Source organism: Serinus canaria, chromosome 1A, assembly GCF_022539315.1.
Source record: "Serinus canaria isolate serCan28SL12 chromosome 1A, serCan2020, whole genome shotgun sequence".
NCBI lineage: Eukaryota > Metazoa > Chordata > Aves > Passeriformes > Fringillidae > Serinus > Serinus canaria.
The window spans coordinates 13,244,208-13,271,941 of NC_066314.1; the positions used below are offsets into that span (position 1 = coordinate 13,244,208).

A 27,734-nucleotide genomic window follows, 5' to 3' on the forward strand; every position below is an offset into this window, starting at 1 on the left:
TGAAGATAATTGACTATAACCAGTAAGTTTTCACGAACATCAGTTAAGCCAATATTAAGAACTCTGCAAAAATTATCCTGTTAAACTGTTTAAAAGCATCAGTTCTAAGGGCTGATATTGTAGTGGAAGATGGACCTTAAAGATAGCAAACTGGGTCAAAACCTCACTTGCTACATGCATCTTAGAAAAACACATCTGATGGAATATTGAAAAAGTAATTCAGTCCTTCTTGCACTTCCTATATATTTTTTTTTCTTTTCTTCATTAAAAAATATCCCACTTTCCTCCCTTAGAAATATAGAGGGTTAAACTGTAAACTTAGATAAAACGAGAATTCAGATTTTTTTATGATTGTGATATATAGAGAGAGATATTCTGAACACCAACATCTTTGGTAACTATTATTTTGGTACTTACCATGGTTTATCCCGTGACACTTTTGAAGGAAAGACTGTGTGCTGTTTGCTACTGGAGGTAAGTAGATTGTCTTTGGGCGTTTTGAATGGCTTTGAGTTGCTGCTGACAGGGTTATGGCCGCTGATACAGGATTTCGGTTTCATCTGTACTAGGGATGTCCTGGAATTACAGGCTGGAGAAGCTGGAGAAGGGGAAGGTTTACACATTGAACTGTGTCTTCGTTCTGGAACAGAAAAGGAATGAATTTTACAGTATGTCATAGGCTGAAATTAAAAATACAAGTTGGGAAAGAGGAAATTGTTCTTCTCTATGCCAGATACAATGATTTTCATCACTCCAAAGACCACCAGTTCATTACTGTTGTGAATGTAATCAAGCCAAATGATAATTAGACAAATCAGCTTCATAAAGTGCTCTGAAAAAAAAAGGTAAAAAATAATAAAATAAATGGCAATAATCTATCAGAAAATTTGGATTTGGTGTCCCCAGTCTTTCATGCCAAGAAGAAAGAGGAGTATGTAACAGCTAACATGACTCAGTAAAATGCTCTGTAACAGATATGCAATTGCTCCTAAAATCGTTTATGATGAATTCCTCTGACCTGGTTATTGGGCAGTTTACTTTAGGACTATCTTATTTCAATTTTAATGAGAAATTGTACAAAAACAACAGGAAAACTGGAAAGTAGCAAAAGGTCTACTGCTCCAAGACCTGCCAGAGAGGCAGGCTCTGCCTGGTTCGCTTGGTTATCTCCAAGCACCATTCAAGGTAAAAGGTTGGGTTCTTTTCCAAACAGAGAAAATGGCATGTGCAAAAAACCCAGGAAGTTTATGTCTCAGTAACAAATGTGGCATCTGGAGGTCAGCACGGCTCACGCTCACACCAGAGGCCTCTCAAGCGCTGCAAAAAAAGCAAGGCCTGACTGATCCTGCACAAGACAGACAGGCTTCAGTGAAATTGTTTTGGTTAGATCATTATTAGTATCTTTTAAAATATAAATGTCCTATCCTTCCTATTGTCAAGTAAAAAGACTGTTTTGGGCATTCTTTACTAATTATATTTTTCTCCAGGGTAGAAGTGCCAGTTCTTGGCCAGCCGGCTGCAAACAACAGGCTCGTGCTGTGACTTCAGCACAGCCACAAAATCCTACAAGAGACAGGAGCTGATCTTTGCTGTAAGATTTTTGAGGGGTGCTGTAAACCTTGAACAGTCCTGTTGGCCCCATTTGTGAAGCACCCTTTCCCCAGCCCCAGAGCTCCCTAGCCAAAGGCAGCAGCAGGTGGCATGGACAGGCTGGGGGAAGAGGAATTTTCCGGTCAGCAGGGCCTGGCTCATTGGCACTGACTGCAGTCTGCTGGTGCCCAGACACCAAGAGCCTGATCACAGAAGGGATCAGAAAGATACCCCCACAACCAACACAGTAAGCAAATGGAGCAAGCAGAATGTAAGCATAGGCTGAGTACTTCAGACAAGCTGGAGTTTCTCATTCAACATGCAGCAATTTTTCTTTGTCTAAAGCCTTCAGCACTTAACTTGAAGAATCCAAGTGGGTGCTACTCTTTGAGCTTGACCACCATCACACAGTCAACCAAGAGCAGGGTAAGGAAGAATCAGTGACCTGCTACTAGATGGGAAGGCTTTGTATTTGCATCATCAACCCTGCACTCACTAGTTTGATATTTCAAGGACACCTAAGAAAAATTTTCCCACAGAGAATCAAAACATGACAATTTGTCTGGCATCCTCACAAGTAAAAACTTGCCAGTAGCAGAAGGATTCATCCATGATTAACTTGCAATACGCAAATACCTCAAGAACAAAGAGAAATGCTTAAAAAAATTCTAAAATGTTTCTATTAGATCTCAAATGACTGAATAAAGACTTTTTTATATTTAAGATCAAGCATTTCCATATCTTCACATTCAAAGCTTTAATTACTGATGCTGGAATTTCCTCCAGATTCTCCAGCAACTGAAGAGCAAAACAGTCTTAATTCTTTTTCAAACACAAAAGTATCTATCCTTACTCCCAAAATGTCCCCTATCATCTGCCAGTTTTCATCCTACCACACACTTCAGTGTGCAGCCTCTGCCTTTAAAACTCCTTTGCAGGATGCATGGATTTACATTCACTTCACCTCATATTTGTGGTAACGCTTGTGTAAACTACACATCTGATTTTGAAACAGTTCCATTCACAAACTATTTATTTTATTAAATAATACTTAATGTTTCAAGATTTACCAATCTTCTCAGCACCTATTTAATCAATTTTAAGTAGGCTAATCAAAATTTGCAACTTTCCCATTAATTAATGGAGGACTGATGAAATGGAAATGCTAGCAACAAAATCAAGCTGTACATAAAGTAAAACTTGGGAGAAAACATGTTTTCCACACACATACTATATAAACTTAGGATTAATTACTCCAATTTCCAACGCAGCTACTGGTTTTCTTAAACCTGACTGCTTTCTAGTAAATTGTGTCATCAATATGAGCCCTATGATATGTTTGGAAATGAAATATATTACTCTAATTAAAATTAATCTTCTGGAAAGATGAATGTTCAAGATACTGATTGGTGGTCATTTTTGTGATCAGAACTGACTGCTATAATTAGCATTTCCTTTTAATTTCTCAAACTCCCCTTTTCCCCCAAAACATGGCTACAGAAAGTCTTCCACCTTTTAGACAGACTCCAATACACATTTGAGTATTATCAGCGTTACCCAGATTTTCTTCAAATTTCTTAGAATGGAAATGGAAACTGTCACCTTCTTCCTACAGAAGAAAGAATGTGAATAGCCAGTGCCACACAACCAGAGGTGTTCTGAGACACTGCTTGGACAGGTAAAATCTGTGCATTTCCTCACAAAAGTTAATGTCACTTCAATGTCAGCAGAAAAAGACGGCAGCAACACCTTGCAAGTATGGCACAGTGGAGAGCTGGAAGAGTAATTCCCTCCAAAAGGGCATAAACTCCTGAGCTGGGCAAGCATGCTTCTTGCAAAAAAGGCTGTATTGGACAAAGGTGTGAATTCTCAGACAAATCTCAATGGTGAGGACATAAATTATAACTAAATATTGGTGCATATTCCTTCTCAAGAACTACCAAATTGCCTCTTGATTCTTCATTCCTTACTACGTATGTGGTAGTCAATCATCCTTAGATACTGCTAATATGTGTCAGAGAAATAATGGGAATATATGACAAAAAAAGGTCATCAGCTGTCAGATCAACTGCTTAAACCAGAGTGGTGGTGGCCTCCTCTGTCAAATTGACTTTTGTGATCAAATCTGTTTTAAACATTTTTTTACTAATTTGTCTGTTCCTATTTTACATATGTAAAAGGAATGATACACAAAGTCCAAATCTACTATTATACAGCCCATGCAATAAATTAACGTGTGAATAAAAGACATTTGCACATCAAATAGTTGTGATAAAATTAAATATTCACATACTACCATATTAAGGAGACAATCAGCTATCTGTGTAACACTTTCTACGCTCATTTGCAGTTCATATGTAGACAGATTAGATCTAGTAAAGCAGGTGAACTTGTATTTACACAGCTATGGACATGGCTGTCCCTATTCACATACACCAGTGATACAGCCAGTGGACATTGATGAAAATAAAGAAGAATGAAAGTTTTTGTCCCTAGAAATTATTAAATGCAGCAAGGCAACTAGAAAACCAGTTATCATCACTGATAAGATACTAACCTAAATTCTGTACACTTTTCAGCAATGCTATAAATACATGCTCCAGTTTAAAAGATAATTTTTCTGATTCATTTAAATACTTCCAAATGAATGCTTACATTCCCCATAAATAACAACACATATTCTGTTTTGTTTCTAAATACCAGGTGCTGTCAAATCCAAGAGCGCAGGAGCACAATCAAAGTTACAATCCTTTTTACCACATTAATCTTTCTGCAACCTCTCAGCTGTCTCAGCACGGCCACTGCAAGCAAGTGACAAGCAACATGTGACTTCTGCTGTCAAACAGTTAACGTATTAATGGCATTAATCTCAGAGGAAAGTTTAACACTCTCACTGAATTCCCTCACTTTCTATAGAATCAATTTCAGATCAATATCTTTTTCCATTCAGTGGCAAGTGCCCGAAAGCCCGGCGCTCCATGTAGTTCTAAGGCGCATTGCAAACTCTGCATCAGCAGCATTGCAAATGATCTTAAACTATTCCAGGAGATTCTCCATGGCCTATGGAAACATGGATATAGTCCAACTTTCTCAGCCAAATCTGAATTGTTTGTAGATGTGAAGTCCTTATGTTGTTGGAGACCTAACAGTCCCTGAATCTCCAGAGCTTCTCTCCTATGCCCTTATACTCCATTTTTAATCCTCCTTCCTGCCTCCTGCACAATGCAACGCCCTGCCTTTCCCCAAATCTCTGCTGCAGCTGCCAAAGTCCTCTAGGTCTGTCTTTAAATCTGTAATTCCACTGGATCCTCTCTGATGGGTCACCAGGGAATACTAGCAGCTGTTTTGCAGGAAACGCCACATCTTCTAATCATAAGCAAAAAAAGCAAAGCAATAGAGGGGCAACACAAGCTCCAGAGCCACAAGCACAGCGTGTGGGAAAATGAGGCAAAACCACATTCTGAGTGGAAAGTCTCTTTTCAAATTTTTGCCTTGACTCTTATACTCAAGATCAAGCACTCAGTTCCCAGCAAACCTTACAATGACACTACAGCAAATATGATGCCCATAAAACATGTCAAACATTGCAGCTTCCTACCAAAAAAGATCTTTATGTGATCCTGAAACTGCAGATTATCTCTTATCTGGACTAGAAACAAAAACCCATTTCTTAGTATATCCCACATGCATCCACATTCTCACCCAACATATGCTACTCAAAACTGATCACATCAAGTGAAAAGTTTTTGCCCAGTTAGTGCCTTCTCCACCAATATGACAGACAATCATGGAGGAAAAATGCAAGGATATAATTTGAGCATGGAGAACGATATGTCTTTCATCTTTCAGTGCTTTTTTTTTCAGATACTTTAAACAAAAAAGGAAAAAAAATCTTCATGTTGTCAGAAGACAGACACTAAAACTTTGTCAGCACAAGTCATTTTGAAACACTACTCTTGTACAGCATGATCTGACTTCCTGTGTACAAGAGGCCTAAAGTAAAAATCAGTTTTAGGTAGACCCATGAATAACTCAGAGCCCCAGTGTTATGGATTATAACTTGGTATTACACTTGGTAAAAACAAACCAAATTTAATTGTTAAAACTCTGAAAGGTAAGAAAGTTATTAACTGCTAGTAAACATTTATAGAATAATAAAACTCCTTTTTAAGCTTGTATTCATCACAACACTTGAGTTCATAGTACTTTTACTTGGAATAGCATAAAGTAGCTGATCCAACTGTCCTTAACACAATATGAATACTGTTACTCTTCATTTACAATATTTAAGCAGATGGTAATGAAATTTAGTATCTCATAGTCTTGTTGATGAAGATGTTACTCATGGTAACTCACAGACCGCCTAAGCACAAATTAGTTTTTCTATTTACATTATATCCTGAGGTGCTTTGTTGCACAGCCTTTCACTGTGCAAAGTTGAGCAATGCATACTTACAGTTTCAGTATACCGTAAATGAAACCTACCACCTTGTACTGATCCCAGTTCAAAGTTTGCAAATGTACTTGGCATTAATCCTAATAAAACCAAAACAGAAAAAAACCCACACATGCCCGAAAAGCAACAGCCAGTAACCAGAAAATGAACAACCTAGGCTCTTGCAGAAATGTGTCATCTTGCAGGAACTGGCAGCTGGTTCATAACAAGAATTCATAAACACCTTGTAAGCACTTTCATTTTGCAGCCACAGTCTGAAAAAACACTAGCAAAACCTGGTACGTGAGGTTAAACAAAAATAAAATTGTATTTGATGTTAGCAAACTACAGCATTATGCTGCAAAATTGAAGGATAACTTTACCAGCTTTTTTGACAAAACACTATTCCAAGTCCAGCTGAAAAAGTTTGGAAATAATATCCGCAAACCGTTCCACCCTTCTTGCACTGCGCACTGGAAAGGAAACAGCACAGTCGGTTTCATTTTGATACTTCTTGTAAACTGACAAAGGAAATAAACTGCCAGCTCCAACCCCCGGACTGATCTGCTGCATAAAACCTGCTCAACAATCACAAGCTTCATTCCAGGTCAAATGACATAATTGGGAAATTATCAAGTGCTAAAATAACCACCGTTCTGCTGGTGTTTATTTACAATAAACATAAGCTTCGCTTTCTGACAGAAACCCACTAAAACGATTCTCCATTTCACAAAGTCTACAAGTGAGTAGGATCAGCAAAATTATGCAAAACATCCTGCTAGAAGAAGAAATGTAAACTGAGCCACTTACAGAGAGGAGCAGGCTGCCAACTTAATCTGATTCTACGACGACTGTAAACATGTACTTTTGGAACGTGAAGCGATTCACATTGCCACAGATGCCGTCAGAGAAACACAGCAACGTGATTAGGTATTCTGCACACGGGGGAAAATCCGGCAGATGACCTGCCGCAGCAAACACCACATCTCTGCTCGCACACACCAACTGTTTTGACTACAGGCACTTGTTAAGCACCAAGTTTCGGTCCTACCAGTTGGACACCAGAACTGAACCCATGCCAAGAACAACACGAGCTGAAAACGGCTGCAGGGGTTTTTTCTTCTTTTTCTTTCTTTTTTTTTTTAATAATTGTTGATACAACTCAAGTAACTGCAGAAATGAACCAAAGTGCAAAATTAAAAGCAGCAAAACCCACAAGTGTATATTTAGAAGAGGACACTGAATTTTTACTTCCTTGATCCAGGAAAGAAGGAGAGTGTTTGTGTACAACACAGTAGGATGAACCTGATGTTTTACTGGAAATTCTTTTTTTTTATTTATGGGATAACCTGGCATTTGTCAGGATAATTATAAAACACGTGAGAAATAGTCTCTAGACTATTACTATTTTACATTTACGTGGCCAAATATCGTAAAAATGGCAAAATTCCATAAAGACACACACACAGCACTTCCCAGAACACTATTATTCCTCATGAGTAAAAAGCATGAAAAGAAAGAAGGGTCAAATGGAACTCCAAAAAATGCTTCAAATAATGCAATTAATTATCCTAAATGTAAACTGAAGCTTCTGGGTACTTGCCTACTTCTTTTATAAGAATTCTGAGATATAAATATAAAGCTCCAAGGTATCACTGAAGTATCAGACAGACAGGAAAACAACAGAAGGGTGAATACCCTGCCCTGGTGACAATGTCAGTCGTCACATCATTGAGCAGAAGACCTAGATTTAACTGTAGTGTCAAGGCCTATTTCTACAGCTATAAAAGGGGATATTAATGATTTAGAGTATTAACTTGATTTAAAAAGGAATTGAAGACCTAAGTAGGAATTCATCACTCCTGTAATGACACAATTCTACACGTGTAACCAGCACTTGCCACCTGACACATTGCTACTGCAGAAAAAAATGACAATTTTCAACTCCATATTTCTCAGCTCAGCAAGGCCAAAAATCCCCAGGCAAAAAAGAAGTAACAGAGCAAGTGAATCTTGGGTACACACTTTTGTGAGTGACAGCCTACCAAAGAAAAGCAAGGAAAGCTTATGCACAGAAATTTCACATTCTGCTGGAGGAGATGCACAGTTAAGTCCAACATGAAATGAGAGTCTGAGCTAGATACCACCTCAAACCTTGTGCCCAGCACCACAAGGACAGCCCTCACCATCCTTCTGCACTGGTATCTTACTACCTGCTGACCCACATTCCCACTATTTTTGCACTCGGAGGATGGAAATGCATTGTCAGCCCTAAACTTAGGACAGACATATCAGGTGAAATGCTAAAATATTTCTAGCAATCAAGCCACAGTACTCTCAAAGGTAAGTACTGCCAACAAATCATAATTTTGTGGGTGATTTTATATGTGAAGAGAAATCTTTTATTTGGCTAAATGTACAAATTTATAAACAAATCATCTATTCATTTATTCAAACACCCAACTTTAATAATTACACTCCAGATTGTTGCAAAATAGAGGAAAATTTAGTATTGTCATCCTCTCATGCTTTGTACCATATAATAGACCTGTTCCCTCAGGCAGAACTTTCACATTCAAGGTCCTCTAATGACACATATTTTTATTCATATATAGTTATGAGGTAAAATATTTCACTGTATCTCTATTTCCCTCTTATTTTCCTTAACTATATTTACATAACAATAACAAAATAAAGTAATTCATGTACATTATTGCTTTAAGGACAAATTAAATGTTTCCCCTCATCTATCATAAACCAGAAATGTTTTACGTTTCTTTAATGTTTTACTTAATCCAAAAATATATAATGTCATTCCTTTTTACTGTTAAGATAAGGCTGCAGAGTGAGATGGGACTACTGAGGTGGTTTGGAAAAAAACCAATGCTCTATTATGATTCCAAGAAAACAGGCTATCATTTTTAGGTGACATACTCTTCACCTGGCTCTGAGAAAAACATGACACCAGAATTTATTCAATATCAAGATCTTATATCATATCTCATTTTATCATTCCATACAAATAACTTCTAGAGAAATAGTAACTTCACTGAAATTAGCTCAAAATAACATCTTTGCAGGACTTGCATATAAGCTGCTGTTTAAACCTTCTGGCTTTTTCTGTTACTTAGGATCCAAACCCAGCACCTGGTGAACCAATGTATTTCTTACCAAGCTTTTTTTTAAGCACAGAAATAATGGAATTTTTTTTCTATAAATTCGTAAGTTTGAATGGTAAATTGCTCCATCTCTGTTACCCCAAGCTTCTCTGTCCCCCAGCAGCCTCATCATTTCATCCTGTATCCACAGTCTTTGTCCCTCTCCCCAAGGGATAAGTTCAGTTTGGTCTGCAGGTAGACATGTGCCAGCTGTCAGCACAAGCTGCAAATGTGCTGCTGCCACATGGAATACTGTTCTCTGGGTCACATTATTTAAGCTACCTCCTCACACTTGCTGATTTTCACAAGACTGCTGAAACTTTGGATTTTTGAAACAAACCAGCAAAGAGCTAAAAATTCTCAGACAAAACAGAAAATAGATACAATCACATAAGGTCTATTGCTATTATTTTTTTATTACTAGTAGCATTATTACAATAATTATAATATTTTAGGAAATCCAAGCTAAAATCTACATATGATTTTTTTTCCTTGGTTTTCTGTGCTTGCCACTCCTCATGGGTATTCCAATGCATCAAATTAATTCCCTGGAATACTCTGACATCATTTCAAAATCCAGGTAACCATTCAGATCTGCCCAGCTAGGGACACTTGTTTTGTTTTGAAAATTGAATGACCCTACATTTAAGATTCAATTGGCTTTATCAAAACCTGCTACAAAAGCAGCATAACTGTCAGTTCAAAGTATTTCCTCATTCCAGACATTTTAGATAAATCAGTTCACTCATCTTTCAAGCACGTTATTTGCCAGAGGTAAGAAAATCTATTATTTAGAATGCTTCATGAATAACCACAAGTGATAACCCCTTAATACACAGCCTCCAAAATGAATGTGGAAAAACAATTCCTGAAGAGAAGAGGTCACTTGTTCACGTTTCCCTCATTACATACAATAGCTCTTACAAACAAGAAACCAAACTCTTAACCTTCTACAGAATAAAACTCAAGAGACAACACTGAAAAACATACCCAAATACAAAAGTGGGTTTGTAGGACATTTTTAATCTGTTCTTCTCCCTTTAAAAAACTCTTTAGTTCTGTATTTACATACAGCTTCTTAATTTTAAAATTGGTTCTCATTTTAACTTACATAATTTATGACTTCTAACCATGCAAACTAAAGAAACTCACACCTAACTGCACATGAATGAAATAAATGCAAATCAACTCTGAGAGTCCAAGTGACAACTACTTCATATTCTGTCTCTTCATGCACCCCTTGACCATTCATCACTTCAATGAACTTCTCATAACACAAATTACTTCTTTTAGATAAACTATTTCTCCATTCATAATTTAAAAAATTTCCCTTCATTGCTTGTGATGAGAGTTTTTTATGTCTACATTATTACATGTCTGCTATACCTATACCTATAGATAGATAGATAGATAAGATTTTTTTCTCAGATAGGTATTTGCTCTGGTTTTTTTCAAGTTGAGTTTTCCAAAGTTTGTTGAAGCATGATCAGTGTTTCAGATGCTGTGTGAAGAAAGGCATTTTCCAAGGTCACACAGCCATTAGAGTGCAGATCTTAATTTAAAGCATTCCAAGTTTATTCACCCACTGATGTTGCCTCTCTTTTAGAATAATATGGCAGGAATGACACAGGGAGAAGAGAAAGGTGAATACCAGCGCAACTATCTACCAAGGTGCAAGAACTGCTGTGACAGCACAGCTGTGCAATTCTATTTTCCCTTCTCCCACTTCCAGTGCCCTGAATAAACTGTCATCCACTGCGGATGGCTCTAACTTTCTATGGATCTGCTCAGAAGCACATAGGCACCATATTTTAGAAAAACTTTCGGGGGGAAAAAAAAAAAGTAGGTGCTCACCAGCTGAAGACAAAGGATATTTTTCCTAGGAGGCATTCTAATTACTTTCTATAAGCTAATACAAAAACAATCTTATTAAAGCAAGGCATAGCTCAACTCAGAACAATTCTTGTGAATTTTGACATGGACAGTAAGCAAACAAACCAAGATAATTAGAAGTCCAACTTGAAGCAAGTCCATACAAATGAACCAGTTTTACCTGAAGACATTCAACTATTATATAAGTAAAAGGATGTCTCTGAGAAGAAGCATGCAGTAAATATCTTTCCAAGGTATCAAATGCTTCATGTGTGTCAGTCATTTTTGGTTTAAACCCCAAGAGTCAATTGGAGCATATGTAAAACATTAGGATGATTACTTCCTACTAGGACTTAGCTGGCTTTTTATGGTGCTAGAACCTGGTTTCACCATGCTTGGTGTAACATTTCACTTCAGGTGGGAAGATATGAATAGGACATATGTTTGCCAAGACATGAGAGTAACCCTTGGTCAGCCAAGAAATGACTACAGAGAGTAAGCTTGGAAGCTAACAGGAAGAAGAGAAAACAATTTTAAGACAAGGATTTCAAAGTGGGTTATTTATAGAGTCAACACTCAATTATCCATGGTCAGATTATCTGTACCAGAGATGCAGAAACAAATCAGCTCCAGCTGGGCTCATTAGCAGAGGTGCAGCTCGGTGCAAACGTCTCTACACTTCTAGGGACATTGTGGGTTTAGAAATTACACAGCATCTTTTTCAGCATAAGACTGAAGTCCTTTTTTCAATCTAAAGTGAGTCACTTTGGTTGTCTGTGTATAGCACTTCCAGAGGCAAGAGCACTGGGGAAAATGGCAAAGACTTCAGACAAAGCCACTGCCTAGCAGTGTTAGTGTTACCCCCATGCTCTGGGTCCCAAGAAACTTTATGAACTCAAGCACAGCGTCAAGCCCGAGCTGGCTGTGTGCATTCCTGCACTCTGTGTCAGGGCTGCGGCCTCCGGCAGGGAGCTGGGTGCAGACAAGCACCAGATACTTGTGACAAAGCAGGAGCCAGGCACCAGCCAGCATAGCAAACAGCAGGCACCTCAAATACAGCTGGGGTGGCCTCTGTGCAGAGGGACTGAGCTGTGAGATCCCTTGAGATTACAATTTAAACTTCAGTCATTTAAACCAGATATTCTAAATGAGGGAAAAATTAAAACAAGCACTTTCCTAACTTGAAGAAAAACACAGCCACAGCAACATCAATCCAGCTTGAAGCTGTTTTCTTGGCCACAAGGCCAAAAATGTAATGGACAGTAAAATACAAAGGTAGATTTAAAAAAGGGAAGGAAATGCAAAAAATCCAACATGACATTTCTTACCTACCAATTGCTTCCTCTGAATCAGACTATCTGTGTTCCTGCTCAAGGACTGAAACCTTTCTCCATCTGTCAGGAGACAGCAAAATCCAGAAGAGACTACGATCTTCTGGAAGTTGTCCCTTCTCATCAAATTCATGTTGTATAGTTGAAAGAAATCCTACTGTTTAGAGATAATAAAAGATACTTCTAAACTGGAAGAATTTGAGATTCAATTTGTTTTTTTCCAGCAATAGGAGTCACTTAACCAAAGAGACAGGGAAAGGACAACAGGCAGGATACTGGCATGATAAATCTCAGCTATAATCAACTGACTCCAGCTTGATTACAGAGGAGGAACTAAACTCTGTATTTGGCAAATGGATCACAGAGCAAGTTTTTTCTAAAGCTTTTTGCTGAGTCTGACAATTGTTAGCTAGACAGTACAGAAGATTTAACCAGCAATGGCGAACAAGTGAACCAAAACTAACCATGCCTGAGCTATCATCCCTGGGATTTGCCTACTCTATCTAAGTACTGAGAAAAAAAGTTTATTTACACTGAAATGCTCAAGTAGTTTCAAATGATAGCTAGAAACAGAGGATCACTGAGTGCAGGATGAGATAGAAGAAGAGGGTCATCTATCCCATCAGAAGATCATTGTAACACTTGAGGAAATCTGCAGGTCCTAAATCTACAACGTTATTACCCCCCTTCCTTTCCTCTTCCCTAGTCCCAAATTCCTTGACTTTCTAAGTTGCTTAAGGTCTGAAAAAGAAGTAATTCAATGAAAAAAACAGTTGAAAAGCACATTCACTATGATAGATACTACTTATGAGAGCACTCTGGCAGTTTTATTTGTTCTTATTTCTCCTTACATTTCAGATGCCTAAATGCCTGCTGCATAAAAAGTGATAGCAGTGGCAGTTACAAAAGGTCTGCTGTCTGTCTGTGCTGTTTTGCCTAAGGACATGAGGTCTATTCTCAGCATTAGGAACTAACATATTTTGGAAGGTGTAACATTCAGCAAACAAAACCAGAGAACAGATATTCTGCTGTACAGTATTTGCAAGTCTCATGTATGGTATTTATCTTGGAATACACACTAATGAGAACAGCAGCACAAGCACTACAAGGGAAAAGACTCAATTACTGTAAACAACTGGGAACAAAAGACTGTTAAACATTCAACAATCACATCAACAGAAGGTTTAGCAGTCTTTACCTCTTGTTTACTGTAACCAGATTAGGTCAATGCTTCCCTCTGCCTCTTAGCCTCAAATTAGGGAAGACCATAAAAACAAAACCACTCCACTAACTCACTCGTTCACTGGAAAAACTCACTGCCCTGCTCAAAGTATGGAAAGATACCAAAGCATCTGGGGCTACTGCCACAGTAAAAGTCAGCCTGTAACCTCCAGCTAATCAGCTGCATATCTGTCAAGCATATACATGCGAACCACACTTACATAAACTTTCTGCTCCCTTACTGCTCCTCCCACTCCAAGATATCAATTCTAGCCAAGAACTTGATTAGCAACAGACTATGAAACACTTTCAGAGAACATCAGAGGTGGCACTTACAAAAGGACAGTGAACTTTTATGGCCTGAAGGCTCCAGAGCACAATGTGTCAGCCGGCATCAGGCATTGCATGTTGCAACTGCAGTTGTACCATGCATCAAAAAGAGATGCAATTTATTTTTCTGCTCTTCTTCCCTTTCAAAACATTCCTGGCACACCTTTGGCTTCAATCTGGTATTAATCCATGGTTGAATTACAGTGTATGGATGGAGACTGAGCACATTTTATGACACAACCTTGAGTCTTTTAGCATTTGCTTCCTACAATAGACTGCTCTCACCCTGCAAATACAGTGTGTATTGTTGTCTCCGGGTGTAGCCTCACAGAGTCAATATATTGAAAAAGGTCTGCTGAGGCCTCATTCACAAGCAAACTTGATTCATCCTTTATCAGGGACCTCTCTCTTTTTAGTAATTTTATGCCAGTTTAGGAGCTGCAACTAGTACATACTCTCCCACCCCTTCCTGGCTAACTATAAAATTATTAAACATCAGAGTTACATGGACTACTTTTGTAGGACTTCTGTCTTTCTCTTTATAATTACCTGTAAAAATCTCGTACATAGACTGCATTTTGTATTTTAATTAAATATAAAGCAATGCTGGTTAGATACCTCAGGACATTTCTCACTTTACAGAAATCAGAGCTCATTTAACAGCCATAGTATTTCACAGACTTAGACAAACACCTGTATCAGATAACACTGGTTTCAAGTAAACAAGTAGGTTTTATTTTTTTCCTTGAAAAGTCTAATGAAGTTTTCTAGTGTCATTTAGAAAAATGTAACAGAGATATAGAACTTTCTGGTTTTCTCCTTTTAAGTTCATTAGAACAAATAGAGGGAGAATGTAATCCATGCATACAGCAAGTAATCCAGCTGTAATTCATACCACAGCACAGCAGAGGTAAAGCGGTAATGCCAACATTAAACCTGATACTATTTAGGCCTTAAAGCTTGCAGGTAATCCCTCTCTTTCCAAGAACTGCACACTGAGAGAAATCAGATATATTTAAAGAATAATTCAGTATCATGAAAGTTTTAAGTAAAACTTAATTTTTTCAAATGATATAATTTAAATTGAGCTTAGACATCTAGAGGCTTCCAAAAGCAAACACTCAGGAACTGCCTTGTTCTTCACTTAAAAAGCTCTACAGAATACATATAAAACATAGCATAAAAAAGTTGACAGCTACCAATTCAAAAGTCAGCAGTTCCCCACTGGCATATTTTGTTTAAACTACTTTGGTACCACTGTCATGTTATTAACCAAATTTTAAAAAAAAACCTCTCCATATATTTCTAAAACACTACCCATTACCAATGTAATCATAATTTGCATTATTTTTTAACCACATTGCCACATGTGAAATATACCCAAAAATGGCAAAATAAATCACAGAGCACACAAACACATATTTAAGGCAGAAATCAAGGTGGCTTCTTGAAAATATGGGTCTTGCTAAGTTTCTAGTTACCTGCATGCATTTCTCTTTAATCTTTCTGAGGCTGCAGCAAATGGAGCTTAGTGTCTGCTATCAAGCTAAAAATCTTAGCAATAATTTGTGTAGATTTGTGCAGATAAAAATAAAAATCACAGACTATATTAGATTCCAAGACTGTAAGCAACATGAACTATCATATCTGCACAACAGCATGCTGATATAGTTGGGAAAAAAAGTAAAAATAATCACAGTACAGATAACCAAGGGTCAAAGTTCTGGTTATGCATGAAGTTTCAGTATTGGCACTTCCTGTTCTGAGTCTAAAATACTCATAATTAAATTTATTTTCTCCTTCTTTGCTAAAGTAATGAACTGCTATTCTCTCCCCTCCTTCATATATCTACACCTCATTTGCTCACTTACATTACTGTGAACCATTAGGCCAGTTTTAAAAGGTCGTCGCTGCACAGGAGGCATTGCCACACTCAGTCCCGCAGGCCAGGGCTGCGCTCAGGCTTCCTGAGCCCCTCCCGGCGCGGAGCGGGGCGGGAGCTGGATGCCATCCTCGCACCCTGAACGCCTCAGCTACTTCGGACACCGCAGGTGCTGCCGGCAGCCCTTCCACACGGGTCACCTCCCTCCGCACCGCGCAGGTATGTAAGGCTGTGGGTATTTTTCTCCAGCAACAGCTGGGTCCTACAACCTCGTGCGGCTCCTACACCGGGTTTCTCACGCCGCACGAGCACAGCAGCAACAAAGCAAGGCAGCATCTGTAGCGACCCTCACTCACATTCAGCCCGCCGCTGCAAAACCCACCAGCGGCACCTTCCCCTGGCGCGCTGACAGCTTCGCCTGCAGGGCTCGGGCCGTCCTTCGGCGGGGGCCGCCGGGCCGCAGGCGCCGTCAGCGGCCGGGAGGCTGCCGGGAGCGGAGGGCCGGGAGGAGGCGAGCAGCGAGCCGGGAGGGGGAGAGCGGCGGGCCCGGAGCTCCCCCTCCCGGACCCGCCGCCGCTGCCGCCATCCGTCTCTCTGCTCCGTACCGTCCCTGCTCACGCGACGAGCAGGGAAAGCCCCAACAGCAAAAGGTCAGGATCAAGAGAGTTAAATACAAAACTCTTTCACTTATCACACGATTTTTCTCCTGAAAACTCAAACTTCTAATTTAGTTTTGGAAGGCTTAGGGAAAGCCAGTCCTTCGATCAACAGCTGCAGCTTCAACCACTGCTGGCAAGGATACACACACTGTCCACATTAACTCCAAATTCAGGTTCTGAACTCCACACAATAATGAATGGTAACTGGTAATAAAACGTTAAGCTTCTGAGGATCTGATTATCTTTGATTTTTACACATTGGAGTACAAGCGGACCAAGCAGATTAAAATCCTGTTACAGCCAGCTGCTGGATAAACACAAAGGTCTTTATCACCTATTTTTCTTCTTACAAATACTCCATACTCACAAGTATGCAGATATCAGAGCTATGGTGTCACCACCCAAAATAAAAAGTTCAGCCAACAAGCTGAGCTTTGCTGTGGCACAGCTCTGCATGTAAAAGCATCCCTGTGCCAAGCCCTCAGCCAGCTGACTGCTGCTGGAAATGGTGGGTTGGTTCCCCATTAACCAGAAATACTTCCTTTGGCATAACTCTCAAGATTTGGAATGGCAGAATGTTTCATGTTAAATGACACCACGACAAGTAATTTGTTTCAACTATATTTAAATGGGCAGCCATTCAGCTATTCTCACATACATGCAACTCCTCTTGCAGCCAAGGAGTTGCTGGCTTGTCCACTAAACCCAGCCAAACCCAGCAATTTGCAGCAGACCAGCATGGGACCTCAGTTTAAATGCAAATTTATTTCACAACTGTGTCCAACATGAAACATACCAACAAATGTTAGCTCACAGTGCAAGGTATTTTTCAATGTTTTAGGATTAAATTCCATATATTTGAGCACAGACATGGAGTGGTGTTCCCCAGGAAATTAAGCTAGAAGTTGTTATCTGGAGTGCTGCGTTCCCTGGCTGTGCACCCTCCTGACTATGCAGGAATCCCAGGGGGGCAGGAGCAGGAATGGCCCCAGTTTATTCAGGTTTCTATCTTAATCACAGAATCTTCTGCCTGAGGCCTTGGAAGAAGATGGGGAGTGTGAAAACAGAACCACAACTCTCAAAGATTACTTACAGTAAGTAAGCTCTTCAGAGGGCAGTGTGGGTCCTCCTGGCACTGATTTCAACTTGACAGAAGAGAGAACTGGATTCAAAATATCCTGACCGACTGGACCCAAAGACGGAGCCCAGAAATTTAGTCAACAGATCTTTGAAGGTGCATAACCAGTTGTTTCGTGGCTTTGTTTGGTTGTTTTGTTTTTATTTAATTTGAACATGGGACTTGTAGTAAAAAATAAACCACTATATTTTTGAGGCATAACCCAAGCTGAACAAAATAGCCCTGAATGCTTCTGGGATTCCTGTTTAGGAAATCATTCACTGCAGGTGTACATGTTTCACAGAAGAGGCAATCACTGAAGCCAAGGAATAATGAGACACAATAAAATATGGAAGTATAAATAAGCAGAAGAAACAATAATAGGTAAGTAATGTTAGGCAAGTAATGTTAACACACAAATAAATAAGCCAAATAGGTACAATGTCTAAAACTGACTGGGAAAAAAAGCCAGCAAAAATGTATGCTAGTAAAAAGTTCCAGCTAAGCTGAGAAATAGAAGGTTGAAAGGAACTAACGGCTGTGTGGTACACCTCCATCACTTGATGGCGAGGACATTACACACTGCTAATACCTATTTTATATCTCAGATTCATGCCTGTGGAGCAGCTGTCAAAGCATGTCATAACACATAATCCTGGGGATCCACAGGGCTGCAAGGCTGCTGCAAAGTGAATGGTGATTGCTACCCCATGTCAGCTTGTGATAAAGGTCATATCAGAGGTCTTCAATGGCCAGTAAGGCATTGAGTGATCATGAAGATTTAGAATATAACACAGGGTAGTGCTAAAGGGAGAGTTAACTTCTATAAAGAAACAAAACACTGCATCAGACTTTGAAGGGGGTGGGTGGAGAATATGCATAGTAACCATGCAAAAAATCTAGCAGAAGTAAATTCAAAGCAATGCTTTCAGTATCTGAAAATGAAAATATATCTTCTGAAAAACAAGGCTGATATTAGCTTTTGTTTAAAATAAAATCAAGATCTTGACAGTTTTCTGTACCTTAATATTGGGCATCTCAAGTGATCCAGCAATAAATGAACTAAACCAAGTGTTTCAGGAAGTGATAATCAATGCTTTAGTTTTCAATCTAAAATGGGAAATTTATCAGCAATATTAAGACATATTTAAATAGAAAAGGACTTCTACAGTTGAGCTGAAGACCACAGACATTCATCTTATAGATTAACTTCTGTAAATAATTATCTTTATACAATGTGATACTAACAGAGACAATTTGTGCTAATTGACAGACAAGTTCTACATTTAATCATATTGAGAAAAGAGTGCTCAGGAAATAATTAATTTCTAACTCTAGAATCTTAGTACAGAAATTTCTGCACAGAACACACAGTCTGCAGAAAGGCTAAGAACACAACTAATCAATAGTTGAAAGAACTATTCAATGTACGTAATATGGGGGGAAAGGATTTTTTTTCTGGTGAGGCATCACTTTCTTTGCTCATCTTGCAAGCTTTAATTAAGTGGCTATGAAATAAGAAGTAGCTAAGAATGATTCTTTTGTAACCTGTTTTCAGGCTATAAATGTATTTCTGGTTATAGTAATACTACATATAAAACACTAATAAAACTGCCTACTTACCAAAGCCTAGATATAGACATTAACTTGCCTGATGTGAGCATGAAGTTAGGATAGCAGGGTATATTTAAGCTTATCTTGAAAAGAACACATCTAATCTCTCTAGTTAGATTTGGTCTGATGAAATTGGGTTGGTGTCTATTGAAGAAAAAAAAGGATATGCCAGTAGCACTTTATGGTGACTCTTTTATGCTGTGCATCAGAATATTCCCATAGCATTTTCAACATGAGGCCCAAAATTTAATTATTAAGTGCTTTCCTGATGGACACTGGCATTATCAGACAGCTTGCACATTTAAGCTACTTGAACCCAGGAACATTTCTTAGTACCCAGCACATGAAGATAGCCTAGTCTGGAATGTGTATCGGGACTAAAACTTTAAAATCCAGAAACAAGAGTCCAATCTGTTGGGAGTGCACATGTTTCTTGCTAAAGCTGTGCGGGCCTAAAACAGTGCTAAAATTAATTTTGTTTCCTTGTACTGCTAGGTAGGTCAACATGCAGGGTTTTTTTCCCACCTAGAAACAAGGCTTAAGCTTTGGCAATTCTACAGCACCAGCAAAACCAGAAGAGACTTCAGGCAAAAAACTTTAAACCAGTAAAACACTAGCATGTATATTTGAGCAGCAGCTGTATGAAGCATTCTGGGTTTTTCTGTTATCTGTATGCTCATCTCACTCTGATCCCCAAATTGGGTTTCTTATGTTTCAGTACCATGGATATTTCAGCACCAAAAGACAGAAGAGGGGTATTAGAGAAATGCAAGTCAGAGTGCTTGAGAAAGCCAGAATTGAGTACTGATTTTGCACGAGGAGATTATTTCAGAAGAATCTCTGAACCTCTAGCTGATAATTTCTGCAGACATCTTATCTTAACCATATTTAGCAGAAAAGAAGACAGAGCACCCAGATCTCTATGAATTCAAATTATCCTGACTCAATTCCTCCAACAAATCAAGCACCTGATCCATTTTCAGAACCGTACTCTACAAAGTTTTTTTTGTGGCCTATAAGACAATCCTTTGACTCTTAAAGCATTACAGACCTTCATAAACAAATCAAACTGTTGTACTGAGGAAGAGTACAACTTCAGCTCTGACTAACAAGTGGCACTTGACAGACACTCAGTTATGCTTACATTACCTTTCAGATGAGACTATTGCCTCAGCAATCCCAACTTTTCACAGCAGCTCCTCCAGAAACCCCATAGGATTCTGGAGTCTTGTTTAACCTCTTGGAAAAATGAGGAACACTGGTTTACTTGAGGAGCGCCTTAGTCCTGCACAATCCACTCCTAAATCTATAAATTAGACTGTTATTTTTGGGAAATCCTAGAAGGACCGACATATATCCATATTCTCAGATAGTGCCTTATTTTTTCTGCTTATCATCTCCATGTATCAGAATTTGTCCGTATTTGAGGCAGGGAACTCTACTCTCTACTCCCTTTCACTTGATTTCAGTCAGACATGCAAGAAGTTTGCTCCATCCTACTCATATAGGGATTAATGACAAACAGGGTTCTCTCCTTTTTCATGCCCTATCCAGCTAAGAAGGGGTTGTCCATATAGGTGTCAAAATATATGCAAATCCCATTTTAAAATCAGCTTCTAACAGTGTAATAAAGACAACCTACCATCTCCTTTCTTAGGAAAACACCATCTTTTCAGAAAGTGTTTATTTAATGTCTAGCCCAGGATTTCTTGCTTCTTGGTCAGAGACCCTAGGGGCTCCTAAAGATCAGTTTGTCTTATTAAAGATGAACGATCATAACAACAAAATTAAGAATAAGTTCAGTTTCCATTTTGAGCTGGACTTAGCCTTCTTGCTGTAAACCTTCAAACCTAATCTAGGCAAGTTGAAGTACCAAGAAGTGATCCCACTGTCTTTCCAAAATAGCTAGAGTGAATATTGTGCAATCACATAAAACCCAGTCTTTGTTCTCAGTTACTTATAAATGACTTAAAACACTTGGGCACCTCACCAGTGCCACGAGTTCAGCAGTACCACTGCAGGTGGCTCAGGTACTTGGCTTAGGTACACACCATGCTTAGGTACTTCTAGGATAACCAGTGAAACTACCAGCAAGGAACATACATCCCTCCTCCTACACTTAAATCTCAGTTCATCAAGTGAGCTCATGGACACAACACATCTTCAGTACTTCTGTCATACAACCTTTTCCACTGTTATATGTCCCCAAAAGTTTTTGAGTATTTTAGAATAATATTTACTAATTTAATAATGCTAAATGATACACAAAGAATTAATGAATTCACAAGTAAAATACACAAAAATAGTATTTCTAAAAGAAGCAATGCTGTTATACCTTGAAGTGGTTTCTGAACTTTATTACTTTTGTCCTCATATATACACTGCTTCCTTAAGGTGTTACAGGGCCTCAAATGTATCCTTTAACTTCCTACAGCAAACAAGAACAAATCTGTTGCTTGATGTGTGCAATGCTGCTCAGGCCTTCATAAGCACCCTAACATTACACTTCTTAGCTGTGAAATTCCACAATCACAGGTACGAGCTGGTATCTCTTACTGACTTAATTCAACTGATAATAAAGGGTTTATTTCAATTAGTCTCACATTAGAATCAGTGATTTAGATTTAAATTAAATTCACATAATTTTCACGTCCTGTGGGTATGCATGTTTTGACAGTACTGCAAAAATGTGCTGCAAGTTGCATAGAAGTTGATTGAAACCGTCAAACCAGTATTTAATTGCTTGCTGACATGTACCTCAAAAATAGTCCAGAGTGGATTTATCTGAACATACAAAAGCAGATGCAGAAAACACATTTTCATGACATCTCCATGCATCGAAGAAATACAGGTTTTACTGCTTCATTTTTAATTCCTGAATTAAACAACACAGCTTTTGCCTGTCATTTGCTGTATGACTACATGCATCAGCTCAGACTTCAAGGATTCTTTTTTCTATATAATGCATATTATAAAATAATACTTCCAAAATTAAAAAAATATTAAAAATAAATTTTAAATATAAAAAATTCCTTACTTCTTTTGTTCTGATCCCCAGCCTTTGAAAATCTGTAACATCTGTGCAGGCTCATTAAATACATTTGCTCAGATAATGTACAAGAAAAGCAATTCCTAAGCAACATGTAAAGTTCATTGAGTTTTTGCAGAAACTTTATGCAATCTGTCATTTATTCTCTCCTGATTTTGGGGCTGCAGAAAGCAATATTCTGGACATGTAGTCCAGCAGTCCTCACCACTTTTTCCCCACTTATTTTCTCTAATTTACAATTTTTACTTTAATCCAAATCAGTCAGTAAAGTTTTAGAGTTGTCTTCTAGACTTTCTATGTCTTTTGGTAATTTTAACAGGCTTATTTCACACATTAAAACCTACTCTTCACCACATCCCTCTTTAGGGTTGTGAATTCCTGCTAAAGAAGAGCACTTTTGGGAGAAGAAAAAAAAAAAGAAAAAAAAAAGATAAAAAGAAAAAAAAAGAAAAAAAGAAAAAAAGAAAGGCATGTTGCCACCAATTCTTAGATCAGAGAATCATAGAATGGTTTGGGCTGGAAGGACCTTAAAAGTCATCCAGTTCCAACTCACTTGCAAAGAAGTGACACCTTCCACTAGACCAGATTGCCCAAAGCCCCACCCAACTTGACCTCGAACACTTCCAGGGACAGGGCAGCCACAGCTTCTCTGGACAACCTGTGCCAGTGTCTCACTGTACAGAATTTCTTCTAAAAGCTAATCTTAACCAGCCCTCTTTCAATCTGAAGCCATTCCCCCCTGTTCTGTAAAAAGTCTCTCTCCAGCTTTCCTGTAGCCCCCTTGGTACTGGAAGGTGCTCCAAGGTATTGCCAGAACCTTCTGTTCTCCAGGCTGAACAACCCCAGCTTTCTCAGTCTGCCTACAAGAGCCTCAGCCTTCTGATCATTCTTTGTGGCCCTCCTCTGGATTTGCCCCAACAGGTCCATGTCCTTATGATATTGAGTACCTCAGATCTGGATGCAGTACTCCAGGGGGGGGTCTCCTGAGAGTGGAGTAGAGGGGGAGAAGCACCTTCCTCAACCTGCTGCCCATGCTGCTTTTGATGCTGCCAAGGATATGGTTCACAATATATCAATCTAGTTATGTCAACAGTCAGTAGGTACACCCTTTAAAAAAATAAACAACCCTCAAATCTGAACAGACCCAGCCCAGGAAAAGACCACTTTAAGATAAATTCAAATGGTAAATCTTTCACCTTCAAGGTTGTGTGTCCTTTTCAAAATATATGCTTCTAAGATAGTAGTTAAGAGAAGACAGGCAGAGCTGAATGAATAATTAATTGTGGCTGCTGTTCCCTGTGCAAGTGCCACTCTGAACCATGCATTCTGAACCAGGCTTTTGCCTTGCACCATCTCTGGCATTCACCTGCTGCCTTGATGGGTCAGCTTAGCTTGCTAAGCAGAAAACTAACCAAAGAAAGGGGGAAAGTTGCTAAACCACAAATAAGAGTGAATAGCTTTCACCTACTGTTTGATAATAAGCTGGACAGTGTCACTACAGGGTGAGACAAGCAGCAGGGAAGGAAGAGGGTCCCTGGGCTGGTAGGAAAGGTGGGGTGTGAAGAACATGCTCTGCCCTCTGCAGCAGGGTGCCTTCAGATCTATTTGGGACACCCTGCCACAGTGATAGTCAACAGAGCTGTAGAAAGGGCACTGATGTCACCAACAGAGACAACATCCCAGAGAGATGATCATGTTTTAAAGCTACTGGAGGTTTTGCTGCTGTTGAAAGAAGCTCTTGCTTATTTTAAAAGGACCATGGTTGCCACCCGGTTATCAGTCCTTGCTGTAAAAGAGCACTTGCTGCACCTTGCTGCTCTCACAGCTGTGTCTCCAAACCATCTTCTCTTCCTCTAGTCTTTACCAATTCAGGCTTAAGAGTTTATTCTCACAAAACATCGCTGACCACTGTCCTATTTCAAACAGTGTTATTCTGAGAAACAATAGCAAGTGTGGTAGTCTGGAATCAACTGCATGATACTCGTACCACACTGACTGGTCTTAGTTAACCTATCTGCCTTCAGTTATGGCAGCAGAGAGGACATGACAAATACAGTAAGAATGAGTAACTAATACTTTGAGAAACATGATAAGGGTTCTGTAGAGAATTGGATAAAAATCAGTATCACTCACTATCTTTGTGTATCATCAAGAAAAAGGAAACCTTCTTTCAAGAACAAAATACTAGAAAAACTTAGACCTGCTGAGCCTACTGGACACTGCGGACCTACTTCATCAGTGACTTCTACATATCTCAGAAACGCCTATTAGAGAATTAATACAGAGTATGAAGAATTTGTCATAACAGTCCTCCATGATTTGGGACTCAATGCTATTATAATATTAGTACCTTCCTTGAGAGACTAATACAGTTTATTAAAAAACAAAATCTAACCCTGACAATGAAAATTCCCTATATCCTAAACTTTAAAATAAAAGCATTTTGCATATTTCATTTGCCCCAAAGTTTTCAAATAAAATATGAACTAGAAATACGACTGTTGTACTATTTATTCTCTTAGTTACTTAAGCCACGTTTTTTTGGTTAAAACAATTATTAAAATAAAAGATTTAAGAAAAATAATCTCACTACATTAAAATTATGTTCTACATTTAAATGAAGTTTCACTATTCCAAAATTGATGACCTGGAATAAATAAAACATAGGTTGCCCATCAAAAGAAAGACCAGGGCAAGATGGTGTAAAACTGTTAGTAATGTTCATATGCAGCACAATTAAAGTGACTATTGCATTTCTTACAACACTATATGAGTATTTCACACATCAGGAAAAGAAAAATCACAAAAGCAAGAGACACGAGAGAGCTTTTCAATAATGTAAGAACAAATGGATTACAATGTTAAAAAACCAAACTGCTACAAGATGAGACCTTTTCTGTAAGTGGCTAATCCACATTAATAAAACCACTACTAAACATCACTGCAGGTAACAATTCACTGTAGATTAATATCACCTAAACCAAAACATTTTAATGTAACAGCATGGGTTACATTTTAAAACAGTTAAGTCATTTTTGCCATCAGCACAATCCAATGTTTCTAAGAATGCAAGTCATTTTTATTAGGCAGCCAGCTGCAGACATTGCCGGAACTAAAGTTCCAGAAAAACTGGGAAAATTACCATTCATATGCTTTCAAAAGCTTCCCAAACACGTGAATGGAAGCTGTGTTTGAATGGCAGAAGTCAAACAATTTGGAAACCAGATTAAAGGAAATAAGTAGCGATTTATTTGCAGTGTATATTTTCATTCCACATAAAAACGCTTGTGCTCAATGACCAATATTTGGTCCATACTTACAAGAAGTTACTACTGCAATGATGTATTATGAAATAATCTTTGAAAAAAAACGAACCAGGAGCGACTGCTTTAAAGAATTACTTTGCTGCACACAGCATCAGGCAGGGATGACTAATGGGGAGAGGCGCTGCTCGGCCAGCTCAGTCGCACAGTGTGGGGGAGGCACTGCATACCAGGGAGCGCTTGCAGGGAATGTGAAGCAGATACTCTTCTATTGCAGGGAGATAAACGGGGCAGTAAGACAAATAAAGCTGCTCAGCCTTTCCTCCTGTAGTATTTAAAAATATTATTAAAATAAACTGCTAAATTTTAGTGTAATCTTATGAAAATTTCCTTTATTTCCATATGTAAAGCTAATACTGAATGGGTTTCTTACACATAGATGTCTATACTGTATTCACCTGAAGAAAATTAAGTCCAGGTCTCCATGTCCATTACACATTATACAATGTGCAAAGCCCACAAGATAAAATCTTAAATTTTGTAATATTGATTCTCGAACTTTCATCATTCTTCCTTTTTACATGAAAAGCAAACATTTTAGGCCACAGTACAGCTTCCTATACAATAGTTATCATAGCTGTCATTCTTCAATTCAAAAAAGTGTTTAATTATTACAGCTTTACCCAGCAACAATTCTCATTAGTATTTCTAGATGATGTAAAGAAACTTCTTGTTCTTAGCTAAAAAAACCAGAATTTAAATTCTTTTAAATAGGTATACTTTTAAAAAATAACAATAAAATAGACAATGTTTCAAAACTTCCAAGAATATCTTCAGGTGATCTGAATGAGACATTTAATACACCCCATTGCTGTTTCTAATTGCATAAGACGTAGAATTAGTTAATGTTATGTTGACCACACTTTATCTTCTCAAATTTTAGAGAAGTTACAGGGAGGTTCTTGGCAGAAATTTTGCAGACTTGGAATCCCCAAGCCATTTCTCCTAAATAAGATCAGTACACATCCAAGGGGATGCTAACCAAGGAGATATCAAAGAAGTCAGCTATACCTGCACAGCATAACATGCCTGTGCTATAACCATGGTTCTGCTTCCACTTGGATGGTTCTATTATTTAGGAATAAACTGACATATTTTAAAACACAATTGGGACTGATCTGTGTGGTTCAGCTGAAGCTGAGCTTTAAAATGAAACATATCAGAAAAAAGGGAAAAGCAAAGCCTAACAAGTAAAACCAGCTTGGGTCAACAATGTTGCTGTTTCCTGTTACCCAGTGTCTTATGCGAATTGCACTAAAAAAAGAATCCTACTTGAAAGGGAAAGAAAGAAAAAAAAAAAAGAAGAAGGGTCAGACAGGGTGAAATAGAGCCTTTAAAAGCCTGGAACAATTTGCAACACAAATACTGAGGAGCAAGCAGCTTCCTCTTTGAATGAAGCAAGGGTCTGAGCCCTTCCTGTGTCACAAGTCCTCACACTTATTATGTTTTCTACTGGCAGCAAAAACCCCCATCAATTCTATCAGCTTTACAGACATGTGTGTACCAAAAAAGACACTACATCATATTCCATCCAGTTTTAGAAGAGATGGAAGATGTATTTGAATGGGCATCTTCAGAACTTTGTTGCCTAAACTGCTCCATAACATTACTTGTGATGAAATAGCTCATAACTTAGACCTCATAAATAAATATTAACTTCACTTTTTAAAGCAGATTCTGTAATAACCTAAGAACACAAAATGACTGCTACAGATTTTACAAGAAAAACACGTGAAGTTCATGAAGAAAATGGTACCTTGGCAACTCATGCAACTCCGTAGTACGCCTTGCAATGCTGAGTTAAGCTACACTTTATGCATTAATTTCCTTCACAGACATAAAATGCCCAGGTTAGATCTGCAGCTAGCTGACTCTTACACAGACACCCACAAGTTTCAGATGAATATTTTAACTGAAGCTAAGACAATTGTAATACTTTTTCAAAAAATGAAAGTAGCAGTGGACCCCTCAATAACCTGTCTGGAGAGATCTGAGTGAAGCACAGTTTACAATCTGACACAGCTAAAGAAGAAAAGGCTGCAAAGTGAAGGCATGATGTGCTGCTGCAGCAGAGGAGACAGTTGTGTTAGATCATATACATGTAAAAACACCACCTGTTTTACCTGTTTAACACTTGATATTATGCAACTCTG

At 38.5% G+C, this 27,734-nt stretch overlaps 1 protein-coding gene across 9 annotated transcripts in view; it reads right to left on the minus strand.

The window, feature by feature from the left end:
• The window catches only part of ATXN7L1 (ataxin 7 like 1), a 110,226-nt gene that overhangs the window by 32,042 nt on the left and 50,450 nt on the right, over positions 1-27,734 (minus strand). For 4 of the 9 annotated variants that reach the window (XM_050984548.1, XM_030237920.2, XM_030237921.2 and 1 more), the window contains one exon: positions 418-640. In XM_050984548.1, the coding sequence (XP_050840505.1) occupies positions 418-640 (223 nt within the window). Of the gene's footprint in view, positions 1-417; positions 641-6,199; positions 6,323-6,408; positions 6,522-6,835; positions 7,012-15,808; positions 15,827-16,175; positions 16,196-27,734 lie in introns of those variants that run through there. The other 5 variants (XM_018910277.3, XM_018910276.3, XM_018910274.3 and 2 more) reach the window with 5 other exon arrangements.